The sequence below is a fragment of the Pisolithus orientalis genome, assembly GCF_024613125.1.
Source record: "Pisolithus orientalis strain OTSU chromosome Unknown F5J12scaffold_18, whole genome shotgun sequence".
Classification (NCBI taxonomy): Eukaryota; Fungi; Basidiomycota; class Agaricomycetes; order Boletales; family Pisolithaceae; genus Pisolithus; species Pisolithus orientalis.
Window position 1 is genome coordinate 278,032 of NW_026260799.1, and position 19,690 is coordinate 297,721.

At 49.8% G+C, this 19,690-nt stretch overlaps 6 protein-coding genes across 6 annotated transcripts; 3 read left to right on the plus strand and 3 right to left on the minus strand.

The window, feature by feature from the left end:
- Positions 1-251: 251 nt before the first annotated feature.
- F5J12DRAFT_838209 (uncharacterized protein) lies at positions 252-2,227 on the minus strand (the record flags this gene model as incomplete). Its single annotated transcript, XM_051746026.1, has 8 exons — positions 2,077-2,227; positions 1,703-2,020; positions 1,528-1,679; positions 1,380-1,485; positions 1,039-1,327; positions 756-988; positions 404-622; positions 252-292 (listed from the first exon to the last, which is right to left on the minus strand). The coding sequence occupies exons 1-8, from the start codon at positions 2,098-2,100 to the stop codon at positions 254-256; spliced, it is 1,380 nt and encodes a 459-aa protein (XP_051599025.1). The 5' UTR covers positions 2,101-2,227.
- Positions 2,228-3,384, minus strand: F5J12DRAFT_838219 (uncharacterized protein). The gene is made up of 6 exons (XM_051746027.1): positions 3,316-3,384; positions 3,063-3,259; positions 2,752-3,015; positions 2,537-2,703; positions 2,394-2,501; positions 2,228-2,311 (listed from the first exon to the last, which is right to left on the minus strand). Exons 1-6 carry the CDS (start codon positions 3,329-3,331, stop codon positions 2,269-2,271), a joined length of 795 nt encoding a protein of 264 aa, XP_051599026.1. The 5' UTR covers positions 3,332-3,384; the 3' UTR covers positions 2,228-2,268.
- Positions 3,385-3,389: 5 nt separating this feature from the next.
- F5J12DRAFT_838226 (uncharacterized protein) lies at positions 3,390-6,549 on the plus strand. The gene is made up of 4 exons (XM_051746028.1): positions 3,390-3,500; positions 3,555-4,244; positions 4,293-4,687; positions 4,749-6,549. Exons 2-4 carry the CDS (start codon positions 3,837-3,839, stop codon positions 6,112-6,114), a joined length of 2,169 nt encoding a protein of 722 aa, XP_051599027.1. The 5' UTR covers positions 3,390-3,500; positions 3,555-3,836; the 3' UTR covers positions 6,115-6,549.
- Positions 6,550-7,239: 690 nt separating this feature from the next.
- On the minus strand, positions 7,240-8,964 carry F5J12DRAFT_155776 (cytochrome P450). The gene is made up of 3 exons (XM_051738180.1): positions 8,658-8,964; positions 7,517-8,609; positions 7,240-7,462 (listed from the first exon to the last, which is right to left on the minus strand). Exons 1-3 carry the CDS (start codon positions 8,843-8,845, stop codon positions 7,265-7,267), a joined length of 1,479 nt encoding a protein of 492 aa, XP_051599028.1. The 5' UTR covers positions 8,846-8,964; the 3' UTR covers positions 7,240-7,264.
- A 3,110-nt stretch (positions 8,965-12,074) lies between these two features.
- Positions 12,075-15,353, plus strand: F5J12DRAFT_155787 (uncharacterized protein). Its single transcript, XM_051738181.1, has 4 exons — positions 12,075-12,315; positions 12,388-12,591; positions 12,829-14,891; positions 14,944-15,353. The coding sequence occupies exons 1-4, from the start codon at positions 12,189-12,191 to the stop codon at positions 15,271-15,273; spliced, it is 2,724 nt and encodes a 907-aa protein (XP_051599029.1). The 5' UTR covers positions 12,075-12,188; the 3' UTR covers positions 15,274-15,353.
- A 2,398-nt stretch (positions 15,354-17,751) lies between these two features.
- F5J12DRAFT_943389 (uncharacterized protein) lies at positions 17,752-19,151 on the plus strand. Its single transcript, XM_051749712.1, has 8 exons — positions 17,752-17,892; positions 17,984-18,198; positions 18,257-18,339; positions 18,399-18,596; positions 18,650-18,788; positions 18,842-18,920; positions 18,969-19,054; positions 19,133-19,151. The coding sequence occupies exons 1-8, from the start codon at positions 17,800-17,802 to the stop codon at positions 19,137-19,139; spliced, it is 900 nt and encodes a 299-aa protein (XP_051599030.1). The 5' UTR covers positions 17,752-17,799; the 3' UTR covers positions 19,140-19,151.
- Positions 19,152-19,690: the final 539 nt, after the last annotated feature.

Sequence of the window (19,690 nt, forward strand, 5' to 3'; positions counted from 1 at the left end):
GGACCGGTATTGCAGATGTGTAGAATCAGATGACCAAGAACTTGAAAGTGCTGTGGACGGGGATCAACTCTGTTCTCTGTTGCCTTGCCAGTGTCAGACCTGCGCGGTATCAGGATTCAATAGGGTCTCTCAAAGTTGGCGCATCAGCAAAGTTACGAGTAGCCTCATCAGTAAAAGCTAAGCACTTAGCTTTTCCGCATTTAGATTAGCAGGATTTTGCGCTGAGCGGAGATGTGTATATTGAATCTGTCTTTCAGATCTCGCAATTTGGGCTGGAGCCTTGATTAGATAGCTGTAATCTTATCGTGCAATATCAGACTGTTCATGGCATGCCCAAATGTGAAAAAATTCATCAAATTTTTGATTAGTAGCTACCTTGATAACTACGGCCTAGCAGTACTACATTTCGACAATATTTTTTGCACTGAGCACAGAGTTCTTCATCAGTCGACATACCACGAATGATTTGAATAATTTCCCTGTAACGTTCACCGGCAAGGAGATTTGAGGATTCGACGACACAAACTACCCCCTCACAGTACTCGTGCAATGCGCTGCTCAGGGCAGCACCGGCTAGTGCAACGAGACCATCGATAGTAGCCGCATCGTCGACGTCCAACGACTTGAAGAGTGCTCCCGGCATTGTCCAGGTGGCGGATATCAATAGATGGGTGAGGGCATGATGCCCAAATCATCGGGGAGGATCCTATGTTGGTTGTTAGCAGGGAGTGTAGTTCAGCAAACAAAGTACATACCTCCGTGTATAAGAAGTTATAATCTCGAAGTAGGTGTTGGATGCGACCACGGACAGATTCTCGGATTTGTGTTTGGTCAAGCAAGAGGTCATCGTCGCACACATTGATACCATAGCCGATTAGGACCTGCGCACGCGCAACGTTCTTGAAGAGTGTTCGGATGCTATTAGGTATTTGGAGAACCTGAGAGATCGCTTTGCCATCTTTGGCTCTGTCAAGGACCCAGTGGGGATCTGGCATGGCAGTCACGAAGCGTTGCGGAATGAATGTGAATAACGCATACCTGTTATTAGAGTTCTAAGCGCGTCAGTGATTGCATCCTCTGCGAACGAGTTTGCTTCGACTTGGGTGGGGAAAATGTTTGTACAAATGAGTCGGCGGCGCATGCCGTTTTTTGCTTCCTGAATTACCTTGCTTAGTTGATCTGGTGGGAGTTGCGTTATATTCTGAATTGGGGTTTCGTCGGTTTCGTTCGTTGGAGCCTCGGGAGTTGGTGGTGGTAGTAGTGTAGAAGTTGGTGGAAGCGTGCGACGAGTTTGGCGCCGGGACGTGATCGTGTGATTGGCTCCTGCCTGGCTTGAGATTAGCTACAATACCATCATACTTAACTCACAAATGACTTACTTTGATGACGCCGATGTTGACAAATGAACCGCGCTCTGTTTCAGAGGGACGTCGTGGGCCATATGCAAAGACATGCCGGATGCCACTTGAAACAATAGGGTAAGGGCTGGGTCATGCAATTTGGAAAATTCGCTGGGAGCCCTCGAACGACAACTCCTGGGGGTATTGCAAAATCGATGGTGTCGGAAGACACATCGGCTGTATTGTCGTAGCCAAGTCCGGTGCCCCACAGAATGGGAGGGCGTCACCAGCTGGGTGATGTGACATCGGGGTTTCTGAGAGGCGTGCATCAAAGTTGTGCTTGGCAGGGCTGGCGTCTCAACTGCCCATGGCGCTGTCATATGGGCGAAGGCTGTTGAGTATGACGTCGGGTGAGCCATCAATGATGAAGGAAGTGGATAGTCGTATGATGTGCCGTCGGCCACCAACGATGAGGGAAGCGTATAGTTGTATGCCATGCGAGCAGCTGTCGACGATGAGGTTGCATATGTCTCATCAAGCGGCTCTTCATGAAGTGCCAGCATAATGGGCTGAGAGGCTCCGCTAGGGTCTTCAGTGAATTCATTGGGAATGCCGAGCTGAGACCCATCAGGCTGTAAGCACGGGTTAAGACCGCTGCCCTTTGCGGGCTTCTTCATCTCCTGTCAGTATTGTCAGATATGTCATGCTGGATCGGCAAGGAGTATGGCCGGCGTACCTTTCGTCCCCGATTCCCCCCCATCGTTATACAATGCAACCTAGTTAGTTCAAACGTAGATTTCTCTCAGCGAATACAGGGACAATGAATGCAAATTAGGCAGGTCAGTGAGAATGCGCGATTTGGCAGACTTCTTTCCTCATTTAGAACATCGCCAGAGTGATAAAGACGCACGGACAGCATGCAAAGATATTACATAGCGTTCGATGTGGTGTACAATGCGGTGATACAGTTACTACACATTACGAGTCATGAGGCTTATCTGTGAAGTAATTACCGTCATTAGCTCGTAAGGGCTCAAGGTTAAGACCACATACCATTCAGAGTCTTCCGTCGGAAAAAGAATCCCCTCGAGATCGCTCGTGTACGGAACCTCTGGGTCACTTGTGGGCGGGGCTGGTGGATCGCTTGTGGGGGGGGGGCCTCTGGGTCACTCGTGGCAGGGTTTCTTGGATATAACGGAATCTCAGTGTCACTTGGGTTAGAATCCTCTGTATCACCGGAATCTGTGACCCCAAAGTAGAAGCTCTGAGACTCCTCCGACTCGTCGAGGACACCCAGAGAAATAGCAACTTCCTCAGTGTCCTTGAAATCCTTCTGCATGGCGCCCAGTGCTGCAGCGTCTCTCTACAATGCTTCCATCAAGATGTCCCTCTCCTCTGGGCGACCCTCAACCCCACCAAGATCTAGACAGCACTTCTTGAAAAATTCAAATCTAGACACTGAAGTAGTATTCTTCTCTTGGAGATAGTTCAAAGAACGGTCGAAGAAGCGCTTCCACCTCTCAAGTCGTTCGATCTCCCATGTTGCAGCGATTATACGGTAACGGGTTGCTTCGCAGTCGGCATATTGAGCCATTACGGCCACCCGCAGAACATCGCTTGGAAATTGAAACTGTTCTAGTTCTGTTCTGGCTGTCTTTCTCCTAGCCTCTTCGACCTGGTAGAGCTTAAGTCAAATCTCATGAGGATTACAACCAGGAATACCTTTCCAGCTCCACCGTCTGCGCTTTGAGGGAAGTGCACGACACCTGAAAAAGCCCTCCTCATAAAGGGGACCTGGGGCGATGAATGTTGGTAGCACTTGCGATATGGAGACAACTGCTGACGAGCAGACCTGCCCGTGAACGAAGAACTGGGGGCTCTTAGTTTATTTTTTGTGCTACCCCTTGCAGATGGCATATCTGATAGTGTGGCTGTCATGATAGACTGTTGGATCATAACGACTGGGTAGACTTACCTTCATATCTCTCCATAACTGTCCTCTGCTCAGTGATCGTCCTGTGAAGAGTGGCGGAGTTTGAAAGACTTAGCAATTTCGCTCGACAGAACTGATAATCATCTAACTACAATGAGCACAGAACTTGAGTCTACTGGCCCAGGAGAAAGTGGGGGTGGTAGCTATGTGTCCCTGTCGAACAATGAGTGTGTCCCATTTTGTTTCCTCGAGTCTCAGTCTAATGCTAATGAATTGTCTAGGCGTCTAACAAATTGTCCCGCTTGCGGGAAAGTGTTCTCCTCAACTATGGCAGTCTGCCTCCATCTGCAGGATGATCTCAGGTGCGGTCAGCACTTACTCCCCACGCCTTCCGCCTTCCGTGTGCCACCAAAATCTCATGCGCCGCGGGTCGGTCAATATCACCCGAAGTCTGGCTATATCTACGATATGGGTCAGTTGAATACTCTGGAGCGTATGAAGCTAGACGAGTATGAGCCCAAATGAAAAGACAACCCTTACTTCCCCTTTTCCTCCAAGGATGAATGGGATTTTGGGAAGTTTCTCTACCACAACCTCTCCCAAACGCAGATCAACGACTTTTTGAAGCTCCAATTGGCAAGAAACAGCCTGGTTTCAATTCAATAAATCTTACATCACTTGTACAGGTTAAGAATCTCCAGCCCAGCTTTCGAACCGCCGAGCAGCTTCTTTCGTGGTTGGACATGATCCCCAAAGGTTCAACTTGGCAATGCACAGAAATCTGTGCCGAGGGCTACGCTACGAAAGAGCCTATTTATCTCTACTGGCGTGACGCCTTGGAAGTCGTGCAGGACATATTCGGGAATCCGGCCTTCGCCGAAAATATGATGTACGATCCATACTACATTTACGAGGGCACTGAACGCGAATACGGCGAGTGGATGTCGGGTGACGAGGCACATCGAATTCAGGTGAGGATTTGTCCATGCGAGCATGCTACCTTCCTAAAAGTGCCACAGAATGAGCTTCCAGATGGTGCCACTATCGTCCCTGTCATCCTTGCATCGGACAAGGCACCGGTCACAAGAATGAGCGGAGATCGTGAGATGCACCCGTTATTCCTCACGATTGCCAACATCAACTCAGAAGTCCGTGTGAAAGCAACAGCACACGCATGGGCGTGTATAGCGTATACCCCAATCCCCGAATTTCTCGCACACCCCGAATTCCATTCCATCCTAGAGGCTCGTGTATGGCACCGATGCATCGACATGGTTTGCGCGAACCTGAAGGTTGCTGCGCACAACGGCGTTTTTATGGCCGATTCTCACAATAATACTCGATATTGTTTCATGCCTCTTGCCGCATATACTGCTGATCTGCCAGAGCAGTTGATGATCGCCTGTGTTGCCAAGTATATCCCACCACTCGCTACTACTGTACAAAGTCATCTAACGCATTACTCGTATTGCCAGGTCCGCTTCGCCTGTCACCACCGCTATACAGAGCCAGTTTGGTGATGCGATCAAACATACATCTCGCGATGGCCAGCTCACCTTGAAGACACTGCATGATATATGCTCAGCGACAGGTGAGCATATAGATCCTTGGAAGATCCAGGAGTTCCAAGTGGCGGCCAAGAAGCATCACCTTAGTGGTGTTCAACTTCCTTTTTGGCGAGACTGGCGGTTTTCAAATCCTGCGATTTTCCTTGTTGGCGAAATCCTTCATTCCTGTCACAAGTGGTTCTTTGACCATGTTCTCAAATGGTGCAAGTGGGTACTTGGAGATGATGAACTAGATGCTCGCTATCGCTGTCACCACAAGTACATTGGCACTCGCCATTTCACTGGGGTATCGCGTGTGAAACAAATGACCGGACGTGAGCATCGGGACATTCAGCACACGATCGTTGCAACTATAGCAGGCGTGGCAGGTCCAGATTTCGTCCATGCCATTCGCGCGATAGTCGATTTCATCTGCCATGCCCAGGCTCCAACGTTCACGACTTCCTCCATCCGAGAAATGGAAACATGCTTAGAAGAGTTTCACCTGTACAAGCAGGCCATACTAGATGCAGGTGCATGGAGAGGAAAAACTGGTGGCATCCCCCATTTCCAGATACCGAAACTCGAATTATTTCAGTCGTTTGGCTCTAGCATACAGAATATCGGCTCTCTCATCCAGTACACAGCAGATGTGAGCGAACGCCTGTTGATCACTCATTGCAAGGATCCGTTCCTGCATACCAACTGGAAGACTGGCTTCACACAACAGATCGTGCTACGCCTCGACCGCGAGGAATCCATACGTCGGTTTGACCTCCACACTCTTCTCCACCGCAATGATACATCACTCAGCAACATATTATCTGCAGAGCATGACAGCATGCCTCGCGCACCCCCAGTCATTCAAGAAGAAATCTACTCGTTTACTGGGTCTGCAACCCCCCGCAATCACTTCTTACAAGGTTTCGTTTCGGACGATGCCACCACTGCATTCCATGTCACTCGGAAGCCCGACTTCGCCGACAAGCCAGCATCTTACTTATCCACCACATACTGCCTTCCCGACTTCCCTTCGCTACTCCTTTCCTACATCGATAACATAGCTGGTTGGAACTCCACGCTCCGTAGTCGACTGCTCCGAGGATGGTCGAAGTTCTGGATCCAGATGCAGTTGCGGCTCCGGCCACTTACGATCTTACCAAGCCAACAGGTTCAAGCCTTGCCACCTTTGAACGAACATCCCTATGGAAAATGTGACACCGTACTGGCTCGTGTTACATCCCCCTTTAGCACACCAAGTAAGTGGATTCAAAACTGCATTTCCTGGTGTTGATGGTCGTTATCTCCCAGCCACACTTGTTGTCCAAGTACGCGCGGTGTTTGCACTTTCTACAAGGGACAATGCCCTCCCCCCCGACCTTTCTAATCCACTGCTCTATGTCCAGTGTTTTGCCTTTGTGGCAACACCATCTGACCAACCCGAGATCGGAATGTACACTGTCCGTCATATGTTCAACATCAGTGCTAATGGTAGTAAGTCCCGGGTTGGTACAATTGTTCCGTTATTGGACGTTATCCACGCAGTCGAGCTCATACCAAAATACGGAGAAACTGTCAGTCGGAATGTCGCATCAGAGATGTCGCTGGAACTCTATGACGACTTCTACCTCGATTCCTTCTCGAGCAAGGAATTTTATTATACGATACATGATGACTTGTACCTTGTAGTCGACGAAGTGAAAATCAATGTATACCGTTCATTAATGGCGCTCAGATACTGTGAAGAACTAAGATCAGCGCTCGAGATCTATTTGTCGTAAGCTCTATGTAAACCCCGTTGATTGCTGTCACCCCAAGCGACTATAAGTGAGAAGTTGCTCACTTTACTGATGCTGCTTGTCTGATCCATCTGATTTAGTCTGACAAACTTTACGTAATTTAATTCATTTGAATTCTTGGCACACCATTCAGTTATCTAGTGTCAGACATCTGGATTGTCTGGATTGTCTGAATTGTCTGCAGCAGACTGTATCAGACAAAGCAGACTAGATATAACTTTCCTGATGTGCTATGCCTACAGCTAATTTGTGGGTAGTCTTGCTGTAGGTGTGGGCGTTTCTTGGAGTGTTACAAAAAAAGGTGCATTACTCGATAGTCCTACGAACGGTCCGAGGGGCCGAGGTTTGTGACTGATCGCTCAGTGCACAGAGGGGGGAACTCTCACTTGAATTCGAAACGATCAATCTTATTGTCTACAGCGTGGCCCACGATCATTCTTGTCTGCTATAACTGGAAAGGTACACGACGCTATCGTACATATAGAGGTTCCTGGCGCTGGGTCACCATCAAAGACTGGAAAAAGAGGTATGGCATAAGTGATGTATACATCCGAATCGGAAATCGGTCAAAAAGCTGTTCAGTCCCAATTACGTAGGCGTTCCCCCACAGTTGTTCAGACCGTGCCCTCGCACGACAGTCTACGTCTACAAGGTGGCACGGGGACGCAACTTCACGAAGACGTCCTTAGTTGGGCGTATAGTGCCGATGCTATGCGCACTGGATTGTGGAGGCTCCCACTTCGACGAACGACGCTCCAGAGGGGCCGGCGTAACGTCGAAGAGAGAAAGGTACAGGATAGTTAGTACCTTCATTCCGAACATGGCAAGGTACCTGCCCTTGCACTATGCAATGCGTTTAACTCTAGCAGCCTGACATGCATGGCTCGGAGCACTCACGAGATGTCTCCCTGCTCCGAAGGCAAAATAGGGTTTTCCCGCCGCAGCTGTTAGCTCACCCTGATACTGGTCTTGGACAAACCGATCAATAACGAATCTGTGGCCATCGGGGTACGAAGCTTCATTCCGTTGAGCAGGGCGTGGGAAAAGCAAAACATATTCGCCCTTTCTAACCGGGATTGTGCCCTCTTCATCTTTCAGCTCAAGGTCACATTCCGCGAGACGTAGTCCAGTCTGTAGCGTAGTAAGCCTTGTAGTTTCCAGAATTGCGGAGTTGAGGAGTGCGAAAGCTGGAGAATCTAATCTTTGTGGGCTGGCTTCCGCGATAAACGTTTGGATGTTCCCAAACTCTTCTCGGACGGCCCTGTCGATCTCGTCGCGCAGAGAAGAGAAGGCAAGAGGATCAGCCATCAACCACGAAAAAAGCCAGAACACGACGTCAAGCATATTTGTATGAAGGAATAGCATCACTGTAAGAACCACGAAGGATGCCACTTCGGGGGAAATATTGTTTTCGCGAAGAACTTTAGAGAAGTCGCCCGCTAGCTTATCATCATCGTTATCAGGGTTTGCACTCTGAAGACACGTGATGACGTGCTGAAGCAGGCGCCCTCGCGCGCGGCTGGACGGCACAGACCAGAACGGAAGCCTACAAAGTCGTTTAGGGACGCTGTCCAAGAAGGTAACCCAGTCGTCATAGGTGTCTGGAGAGAATTTGCTACCCAGGAAAATCGCAGTTACGGCGACATACAGCGGTTCGTTGAGAGACCGCCTCAGCGACACCTGCTCGTGCTCGGAGAAGGCCTTTAACCGGCTAAAAATGGTTTCCGCGCAGTGTCCAGTGAGGTCGTCCACAGCTCGTTTAGATAGTCGTCGGTCGAAGACGGGGAATAGCTTGTAGGTGATTGTGTCATGAATCAAGGGGTAGAGCGAAGTGTCACTGCAAACTACGTGGAAATGGTTGTAGTGCTCAACGTAGGCTGTAAGGACCCGATGATCGGTAAAGAGGGCACTGCGGATTGACTCTGCTGTCCCAACGACTATAATATTACGCCCTCCGACCAGAACCTTGAACACGGGGCCAAACTGCGTACTGGAAGCCCGTTACAAAGTATACTTCTAGATGATGACAGTCACCTACCAGCAAAGGGCCAAAAATCTGGTCGGTGCGAAGACATAACGGATAGCAGAACCAATCCATGGCAAAAGACTTGGAACTTTCGGAGGGTGGGTGGATTCTTTCTGGGACACCACATGAGTGATCAACACGAAGCCGAGCCCGATGATCACAGCTGAAATTTGGGCCGTAGTCAGCATGTACGAAGTCATGACGGGCAGTAATCTGGTAGTTCCCCCCTGCAAAGGAGTGTAACGGGGATTTTATAGTCCCCTTGGATCGCATGCCAATTGTCACCGCCCCACATAGTGACCACTTTCTCAGGAACGTGCGGCGGCTGGTACGGCTAAAACCATACCTAGGTTGGCGTAAAGCTTGTGCAGGATCAAATTCACCATGACAGCCCTCGCGTCATTGACATGATTGTAATGAATACCCGTTGCGGCACTATTCATCTGATAGCACATACCAGGATATAGTTGCAAGGAAGTTTGAAACTACTTCAGGCGAGAAATGGTGAAAGGCCAACCTTATCCCATTGGTAACGGTATGGTGAACACTGCGCCACCTGTTGGGCCACTCCCTCCGCAGCTGAGGTAGTTTTATGAGATCAAACTCTAACTTCTTTCTCACCTTCAGCTTCAGGTCCAGATCCAATGGCCACTGAAGCCTACCTTAATCGAGGTCAGGAATACTCCAGTAGACTTCGTACTCACCATTGGGACCGGTTTCCCGACTTATCTCGAAAGAAAAGAAGAGACGTAGGTCCGTGCTTGGTAGTGCAGAAGTAGCAGCACCGTGCTTACGTCTTGTTGCAGAGGCAGGGATCACCAAATTCGCGGTTTTCTCCACCACTACGGAGCGCTCCGCGAGTCGGGAGTATTTTCTCAATACGAAATCCGAGTTATAAGTCAGTTGCATAAACAAATTACTTGACGTTGGCAGTGTAGCTGATTGGAACATCTCCTGTGTGCTTATATTTTACCGTCGTTGCAAGGACCGTACTCGCGGTACTGACGTAGTGCAAGTAGCACCGCCACTCCTAACACGTGGTTACATGAAGCCCACAGGATGCAGAACACATCTTTGGCAACGTATATCTCCAGAAACCTTGGCGTTTAACGCCTCTTTTCACAGGTTCGAAAGGTTGTATCCCTAGGACAAAAATTATTAAGACTTACATGGTCATTTCAACACATCAACAGACGTGACAGTGCGACGGCGTTGTTCACGAGGACCGAATGCGTTTCGAGGTGGTAACCTATTGACGGCCTGGGGGCTATGTTATGACAAAACGGGGAAAGCCTCAGTTTTGCGCGGAATGTGCGAAAGTGGAATGGCCAACCGTGCTAGAACGGGGCAGGACATCGTTTCCACCGCCTTGGGTTGTGAAGGTCTTCACTTCGACAGGCTGCCTTGACCCAAACGGCGCAATGAGTCGATGCTCTGAATGGGATGAGGATCCCCATCGTGTATTGCAAACAAAGGGGTGGGGAAACGAACTCGTCGCTCTTGTGTCTGATGCATAATATAACAAGGCTCGCGGAAGATGCCCACAAGTCCCAAGGAGTATGTGCACTTGCGGCTACCATTATCAGCATCGATACGCAAGTACATTTTGCATCATCCAATCTATCACAAGCACACAGCCTCTTTGATTCCCTAAGCAGGACGTGGACTTGCCGCAAAGTATTGGTTTTGTGGGCAAAGGCTCTGCGGGAAGAAACTGTGTAAGGAAGGAAAGCCCTACAGGAGGATTCTCGTGACCTGACATGAAATGGCTTTCCGCCTTGTCGTCTCATGGTAGCCCCCTTCCCAAATCGGAGCCTGATGTTGCGGATGGAGTGTAGTAGAGGGAAAGTACAATGCGAACCAACGCGACGGACGCCTGTTGGGTTCACCGGCGTTTCGAAAAGAAATATGATCTTAATTGGTATGGTTCCTCCGGAATAGCCCTGGGACGTTCGAGACCTTTGATACCAGGCTGATGTCTAGCCACAGACCGCAGCTTGAAAGACGTGATGGCAGTCACAAGGCGTCTCGACGACTCTTCATCCTTGAAAAGGCGAGTTGCATTGTGATGACAGCTCCGCAGGGAGAAGTGTGTAGACTCATTACGGAAAGGTGAGCTGAAATGTCACTGGAACCTGTCGGGAGAGAATGCAAAGCTATTAAAAGGAATGCCAACTGAAGATACGATCATCGGGTCATGCTATTTGACGACCGGAATGCCAGTCACCGTCAAGGCACTGTAAAATGACACACTCTGATCCCGCAGTCCTCCTAAGCCCCGTGAAGACATCAGGAGAGCCTCGGTCCCACGCGTGCTCAGGGATACGGACGGGCGTACGTTCAAATTATGGTCATGCCTAGGCAAGAGCAGTAAACAGTACATCTAGCATGATGCGCGTATGGTTTCACATGTGTAGAACATCCACGGTTGGAAAGAAAACGAAAACGAAAAACTTACCACACATGTGTCGCTTTAGTGAATACTTTGAAGGACATTATGTTCCTCGAACCCGTACGCAGTACATGGCAATACGCTTAGTCTGTCTGATTTCGTTGTTCCTCACACACGCATTCCATGGGACACTTAGACTGCCATTACTCCTGCACCAGGTTTGTACCCGAGCAAATGGCTGTGATCAAGGCCTTCTGGAAAGGGCTAGAATCGAGAGAGGGCAAAGGAGGACATGTCTTTATATAAGTATATTGTGTTGGAAGTGCGTACATACTCACATTACCGACTGATGGACCGACGTTACGGTTTCGCCAGTTCCACAACCTTGCTCCGATATGGTTATGAGCGCAACGACTCGAAAAGATTTGGTCGGAGCCTTTAATAAAATTAAGTGCCGTTCAGTGGGCCCACAGGACCAGTGACTACTGCCGGTAGGATCCCACTTCGAAGTTCAAACAAGGGACTAGCCCCGTTTAACCTTTTTGTCCCTTGTTGAACTCACCCGTGAAAACTGCTCTGCTACAGTCTAGGACACGTAGTAAGTCCCGTCGGTAGCCTCTCCACTTTTCAAGCACGAATTTCTTCATGGCTGGTGAGATGCAGTGGGAGGGGGCCACAAATTACAATAGCAACGCCTGCCGTTTGCGGAAAGAGTCGCCTCGCGTAAGTATACGTATTGTTGAATATAGCATGGAGAAGCTCATCGCGGATGAGGAACTCTTGGGAGAACTAGCGTACAGCTTGCAGCATCGTTAGTCTCCGTTCCAGACCTGCGTTTTCGGAAAAAGTCGCTTCGCGTAAGTACTAAGTATCGTCGAATATAGCATCGAGAAGCTCATCGTGGATGAAGAATTCTTGGGAGAACTGTATTGTGGCGTGCAGCTTGTTGCAGCACTATCGCTAGTCTCCGTTCCGGACCCAAAGTGAGTGAAAACCAGTCACGGGACTATTAGAGCATCGTGACAGAAAGATATAAGTGCTGTTTGTCTTATCATCGATGGGAGCGCTCAATCAACCAACACGCGTTTGTTCGCACCTCCCCCCACAGCATACACTTCCTATTGTCCAGAACCACATCTTCACATTAATTCATGATTCCTGAGGAAGCCCCGGGGCATTCCAGCGAAACGGGGTCTTTACCGCGGACGCCTTCTCAGACCCCGAGCAACAACGCAGTTCTTCCAGAGGCTCCTGCTCTCAATGAAGCTACTCAGCCAGGTACAACTCCTAGGAAATGCAGACATTTGGACTCTTGTGCTCACTACAATGACTACCCATATGCTTCTCCAGACAATGCAGATGCTCACATCAGTGCTGTCTCGGTTGAAACCACCGACAAGATTGACCACATAATCGAAACTGATAGAGATAAGAGTGGCGGGGGTAGTATTTCGCGTTCAGCGTTACACAGAGTGTTCCGTGGTGTCGTTGCGGCCACCAAGACACCCGACGATGTGGCGGCACCCATTTTCCGGTGGATCTTGTCCTGTGGAGGTAAGGCGAAATCGGACCAGGACAGTGACGATGCGGCGGGAGCCCTCGCGCCTAATGAGTGGTGCAATGCAGCCGCCATGGATCTTGCGCACGAGGACTCGCGACAGCTTGCCAGGGTCGCTATCGGCGTTGCATTCCTCCGCGAGAAGTGCCGGAGGTCGCAGGACGCCACAGCAGCTGACTTGGAATGGGTCTGGCGCTTGGTCCATGGTGCAATCACTCATCCCATGACCACAGGACCTCGTTTCAGTGCCGCGCGAAGCTCTCAAGGTTTCCTAGCTGTATCCCTGTGCAGCTTGCTGAAGGATAATAAAATCGACGAACTTTATCGGTTCCACGTTTGGCTTTCGGACGGCCAGCGCAGCAATCCCAACTTTGCAGTGCACTCTCACCAGTCATACGCGCGAAGCTGGATCCTTGCCGGTGAGGGCAGGGATTACCGGTACACGTTTGTGCCAGCTATAAATAGGGCGGATGCTACCCACGCTATGTACAAAGTGGAGTGGTCGGACAACAAGAATACCAGTACCAATTACAAGACCCACCAGATCTCATCTACGGTGCTGAATACTAAAACGTTCGGGCGCATAACGGAGACTCATGGTCCCTCAGTTCACACGCGGGACATGAGCTACGTCGTTCCTTCCCGTCATTTCCATAGTACGGAAGTGGCGCCAGATACCCTTCACGCTACTCTGTTCGTCTTCGACTCTCAACGCGGATTCGTGGAATTCGCTCCCGTTCTTGGCCCCGTGGATCTGGAGTCGTCCACGCAGTTGCGCGATCCTGCTGGAGTGACGCCTGCAGCACTTGCAAACATGGTCGACACCATGCGTTCATGGGAAACGCTGATGGAGCAAGGGCAGCAACACTCCGAGCGTGCAGAATGGGAGCACGCACTTCGAGCCTTCAATAAAGCATTGAGTTTGTGCGAGTCTGTCCCCAGCTTCCCGAATCCGGCGCGATACAAGCATCAGGTCTCCGGTCAACTTGGAAATACGAATCGGCGGTTTGGTAGATATGAGCAGGCGAGGGACATTTTAGAGAAGGCTCTTAAGGAGATGGGACCCGAGAGCTCCGAGCGTGTCGAGTTCTGCGGCGAGCTTGGTGTCATCTATCGTCACATGAACCGCCTTGAAGACGCCAAGCGCGCGTTTGAGGACCAGTATGACACCGCGAAGCGGCTAAGGAATGAGCGAGCTCAGTGTCGTGCCGTGGGGAATCTGGGCATGGTTAACTATCAGCTTGCTGGACAGAGTGGTGGTCCTCTGTTGGATGTGGCCATCGAACAACTCACGGAACGCGTTACGAGCGTTCGACGTCTCAAAGCTGCCCTTCATCCTCGGTCGTCGGACCCAAACCAGCGTCGCTTGTTTAACACTTTTACAACCTGGGAGATGGTTGGCCTCAGCCGCCTGTCACTCTGCTATACCGCCCGCGGTGAAGGAAAGCAAGCTATCAAGGCAGCATCGGAGGGCATCGAACTTACGAGAAACTCAGCGGACCCAACGGTCATCGCAATGAGCCGACTTTTCTATGGCCTTGCTTTATTACGAGATGGACAGCGCCAAGAGGCGTTGAAGCAGTTCAACCCACCGAGTGGATGCACGCCTGCGATTGCTTTATGTAAAGAACCGTCAGAGGAGCATCGCTCATATTTGACCGAATTAGTGGATGTCGGTGCAGATATGGATGCTATTGACGAACAAGGCTACAAGGCGCTGGACTATGCGGTGTTCAATGGTGACTCGGCTATGGAAACGCTCGTACTTGAAGGGCTCCGTCGGCAATTGGACGGTGATGTGAAGAAGGAAGTTGCTCGTCGACAGGATGAGGCAAAGCTTCGGAAAGGCTACCGAGTACTCTTCCAGGAAAAACTGCGCCCGGTACTGCTCAGTAGTAGTAGCAACAAGAACGCTCTACAAGACCTGCGACGTGTGTATGCTGATGCACTCGCTACGGACACGGAGAAGGCTCGTCTGTTCGATGCGCTCAAGTTTGTGCGCTTTTCAGACTTCCTGGGATTCGGAAAGATACCGCGATCAAGTGACAAGTTACCAGGAACGGGCGACCCTTTGGTGCAGTTGTACAGATCGAACATTCAGAATGACGGTCAGCCCAGGGACACGGCCGACGTTGTCATCTTTTTCTCATACCGCTGGATCAATAAAGGCCCCGGGACAGCACGGGATACACCGGATGACAGTAGCAACATGCAGTACAACCGAATGGTGAATGCCATCGAGAACTTCCTATTGCTTCATCCGTCCGTGGACAAAGAGCGACTGGGAATATGGGTCGTGAGTCAAATCTGGTTTCAGTAAGCAGCTGACGTGACATCTTTGTACATAGGATCATGCATGCGTTGACCAAGACAATCCTGCACCCGGCGTTGCCGCTCTTCCCATGATCATCGCGCAATGCAACGCCTTGATCAGCCTCGTGGACGACGCTTACCACACGCGCGCATGGTGTTCGGTCGAGGTCATGATGGTGCAGACACTGAGAAGGTCGTACAACCTCCACATGTGGTACGAACATGTACTTTCAGACTCGGGTGGAGGTATTCTGCGAGAAGGGCCAATGGATCTGGAAATTGTCATGATAAGCAAAGAGTTGACGTATGAGGAAGACAGGCCCAAAGTAATGTTTTTGGAAAGGCAGAGCAAGTTGTTAGGATAGGTTGTGAGATACCATTTAGATTGACCTTCGCTTCTTGTCACATACATATGCTGTATCTAGGTCGTGTGTTGTACTGTATAGTCTGGAATGACATTCGTCTGCTTGCTAGCCACTATTAGACTAAGATGGCCTACATGTCTGGCGTCTTTAACGCCGATGTTTAATCGTATCTGGTGGGTGTGGTCAATGGGCGAGGGTGGAAAGGATGACAGTATTGAAGAGATGTAAGCCGGAGCCAAATGACTTCCCCGTGGAGCTTGGGACCCCCCGGCCTTGGTATTTGGAGGCCCTCAGCGTTGGACATTAGGCGTGAGTTGAACACGCAATCAGGTGGCCATGATGTGGGTGTGTATCCTGCATGTAGAATCATCTTGTACACCTCTCCATTGGACGTGCGGTATCTCGAATCACCGACGATAGCCCGAGGACAACGGAGATTGGGTATGGGTACCCACACCTTCAGAGGCGCGGATCGGTGGACTGATCGAGGGTCTGGAGTGATCTAGCCGCAAAAAAATCCGACCATCTACTTTTAAGCACGACCTATTGTTATATCAGAAGAGCGTAAAAAAAGATGGGAGGATGCCTATCGTTGAGAGGGAAGCGGGCGCGGGCGACGACTATGGGCACCATTGCTTCGTTTGCGACACAACAGTCAAACCAGAAATTCATACGTCGCGTGGCTTCCTAACAGGCCCCGTGAAAATAATCCGAGGATGGCTGGCTGACACCACGAAGAGCGGAGGTGAGTAGACCTGGCGTCTACTCTTTGCAAAGTGAAATGCTTCTCATCCGAGATGCGATCGATAACAACCCGGGACTACCGGCAGGCGGGCGAGACCGAGCCTCTCGATTTTGTGCCCAATACTTCCTAGCGCATAAGAGCGTACTAGTTCTCGAGGAGGAAGCCATAAATCCAGCGGATGGAGGGTAATGGGATCGGATGCTGTAGGATATCTTTGTGTCCATGTAGTCGTCCAGCGTGGTCCAACAAGTACTACTCACTGGAGAGGTAACCGATCCATATCTCGATGGGAGTGTTCAGGGCCACCGCGTCGCTAGGGAGGCTGCCTTGTCAAAATGGTCTCGACCGATCGGAGGACAAGCGTTTGGACGAGCATGGCGTCTTTTGGACCGCGAAACGGTTCAACACGAAAGGACACTTGTTCGTGAAAACCGTTCTGCTACTGTAGTCAAGGACATGTAGCAAGTCTGGTCTCTGGACTGTTTCACCTGTTGAAGAAATAAGTGTCTCAAGGCTACTAAAACGCACCAGGGAGACCACAGATTATCGCAGTAACCCTTGTCGTTTGCTTGAAGAGTGGATTCCGAAAGAGTCGCTCTGCATAAGTACCGTGCTCTATGGTTGCAACGGTCTCAGCGTGACGCATGGCTCTTACGGATTAGCAGTGTGCATTCCACGGGCGCTCTTCTTATCGATCAACACGAGTCCGCAGCTCCACGCCCTTACCACTCGACTATTTCCATCCTCCCACAACTATACACTTACTACTTTCCAGAAAACCTCAAGAACCTCGTCTTTGCATTGTTCATGGCTCCTGGGTGTTGTAGCGGATTATGGCCAACGTTATGGCGACCGCGTTCTCGGGCACGGAGCAACCACGCAATGGTTGAACGAGCTCCCGCTTCCACCGTGGATACCCAACCAAGTACGTCCTACGCTTTGTACGATGGTCGCGTTCTTGGGTAGGCTGAAGTTATTACTGTCGACATTCTCCTGCAGGTAATACGGTTCTCGACATTCCTGCGCCAATTGAAACCGGTCGTCCATGCAGCACGGATTCGGATGTTGCTGCTCCCGCCCCCCCTCAAGGTGGCTGCACATCCTCTTTCATGACCTTTCACATGTCCGCTGAAGCTGTTTGCCCAGATTGTTTGCCAAATAGTACAAGCGCTCCTACTCCTGTGCTGACTGATGGTCAAGCTACGAGTTCACGTTCTCTCACTGGACATGCCGGAGAAATACTCACGGGCGAGTGTGGTGCTGGTGATAATGAGAAAAGTCTAACATCAGTAACCAGAGTTATCCTCTTCCCAGCTTGGCGATCGACGAGAGGATCGCGCTGAAGTTAATCAACCTGGTACGCCACCCAGCCGTGATACGTTCACATTCTTGTATTGACGGAAATTACTGTCTAGATACTCCTGCAGGCAATGAAGATATTCGCCCACGTTCTCAGTCTGTCTACGGCATCACGAACAGTCCCACTTCAGAGGATACTCAAGGTGGTTGCACACACGCCTATGCACTGTGAGATATATCTGCTGAGGTTGCGTGACCAGGTTCTCTACCGAGCTGTATCGTTCCCTCTGAAGGTGATGTGGATATTCCTGTTCCTGCGAGCACGGGGGAAGAATCTTCGAGTGCGTATTTTACTTGTGAACAAGTGGGACAAGTGTAAACGACAATAACTAGAGTCCCCCCCTGTCCAGCCTCTCAATCGCCTGGACCCTGCAAAAGCTAAGGAGCATATCGATCGCATTCATCGCTTTCGCATTCTTGTCATGGGCAGAGCAAATGCAGGTAAAACAACAATCCTGCAGAGGGTCTGTAATGCAACAGATCAACCAGAAATATTCAATGGAGAAGGACAGAAGGTACGCAACACGCATGATACATCTGATTAAACAGTAAGCTGGGTTGTATTCAGGTAGAACCTACTGTGGTGCAGGGTTCATTGGAGGTGAGGCTTGTGTGGACAATCATGCACTCACTGTTGATTGTATCCAGCGTGGCTACCATGACATCGAGGACGAGTTGGTCTTTCGGAGTAATCCACGATTTGTATTCCATGATTCATGTGGGTTTGAGGCTGGAAGTGAAGAGCAGTTTGCCATGATGAAGAAGTTTGTGATGGATCATGCAAGGACCCCGAAATTAAACAAGAGAATACATGCCATTTGGTAAGGCCATAAAAGCAATGTAACTTGCATACTGACATGACCCTGGTGATTGATTTAGGTTTTGTATTCCATTGACTGACATCCACAGGATGGTTACAGCAGCTGAAACAAAGTTCTTTGAGGAGTGTGATACAGGGCATGGTGTGTATATCATTTGTACATGACTCATGTTTTGCTATATAATTTTTCTGTTTCAACAGTTCCTGTGGTTGTTCTGGTAACAAAGGCAGATGCCTTGGAGCTAGAAGCAATTGAACAGCTTGAGGACCAAGGGTTGACTGTAGATGCAACAAGTGTAGCAGCACTGGAAAAAAAGATTCTGGACAACAATATTGCAAAGCTCAAGGGTTGGTTGAATAAGTGCAAATTTGCACCTCAGGACTACTTGTCATTTGGTGGTAAGTAGATATGTTACATTGAGGGCAGCTCACCAAGTGAGAAATCTGTGCAGGGATGCATGAAGAAAGTGGAGATTGCACATCCCTACTAAAATGCACAACAAATGCATTGACTGAGGAAGGGCTGCAAGAGCTCCTGATATCAACACAGCAGACCAACCTGGGACTGTGTATTGAATTTGCTATATTACAGTAAGTGGTAAAGCTTACTAGCTTGTCATCAAGAAAGTACTGACAGCAGCCAGAACATTAAAGGTGAACATGAAGATGGGGTGGATGAATCCAGCAGGACTGGCATTTGAACTGTCAAAATGGTTTCCTTTTGTAAGAAAAAAAGGGTTTTGAATAAATGTAATACTAATTGATGATCAGAAAGTGTGTGAAATGGAGTACCTTGTTGGGTTGAATTCATGCTCAATGTTGTTGTTGCCCTGCTGCTGGCCTAAATTGGATAGTATGTGAGTGGATTGATGGCAGGTGATGGTGGATGCATGCTGACCATCATCATTGCCACTCTGTTGGACTTGGGTTCATAGCAAGTGAGTGGAGTCATGGTGGATGGTGGTGGATGCATGCTGATCATCTTGACTGCCACTCTGTTGGACTTGGGATCATAGGGAGTGAGTGGAGTCATGGCAGGTGGTGGTGAATGCATGCTGACCATCTTCACTGCCACTCTGTTGGACTTGGGTTTATAGGAAGTGAGTGGAGTCATGGCAGGTGGTGGTGGATCCATGTTGACTGTCTTCACTGCCACTCTGTTGGAATTGGGTTTATAGGGAGTGAGTGGAGTCATGGCAGGTAGAGGTGGATCCATGTTGACCATCTTCACTGCCACTCTGTTGGATTTGGGTTTATAGGGAGTGAGTGGATTCATTGCATGTGGTGATGGATGCATGCTGACCATCTTCACTGCCACTCTGTTGGACTTGGGTTTATAGGGTGTGAGTGGAGCCATGGAATGTGGTGGTGGATGCATGCTGACCATCTTCACTGCCACTCTGTTTGACTTGGGTTCATAGTTTGTGAGTGGAGACATGACAGGTGGTGAATACATGCTGACCATCTTGACTGCCACTCTGTTGGACTTGAGT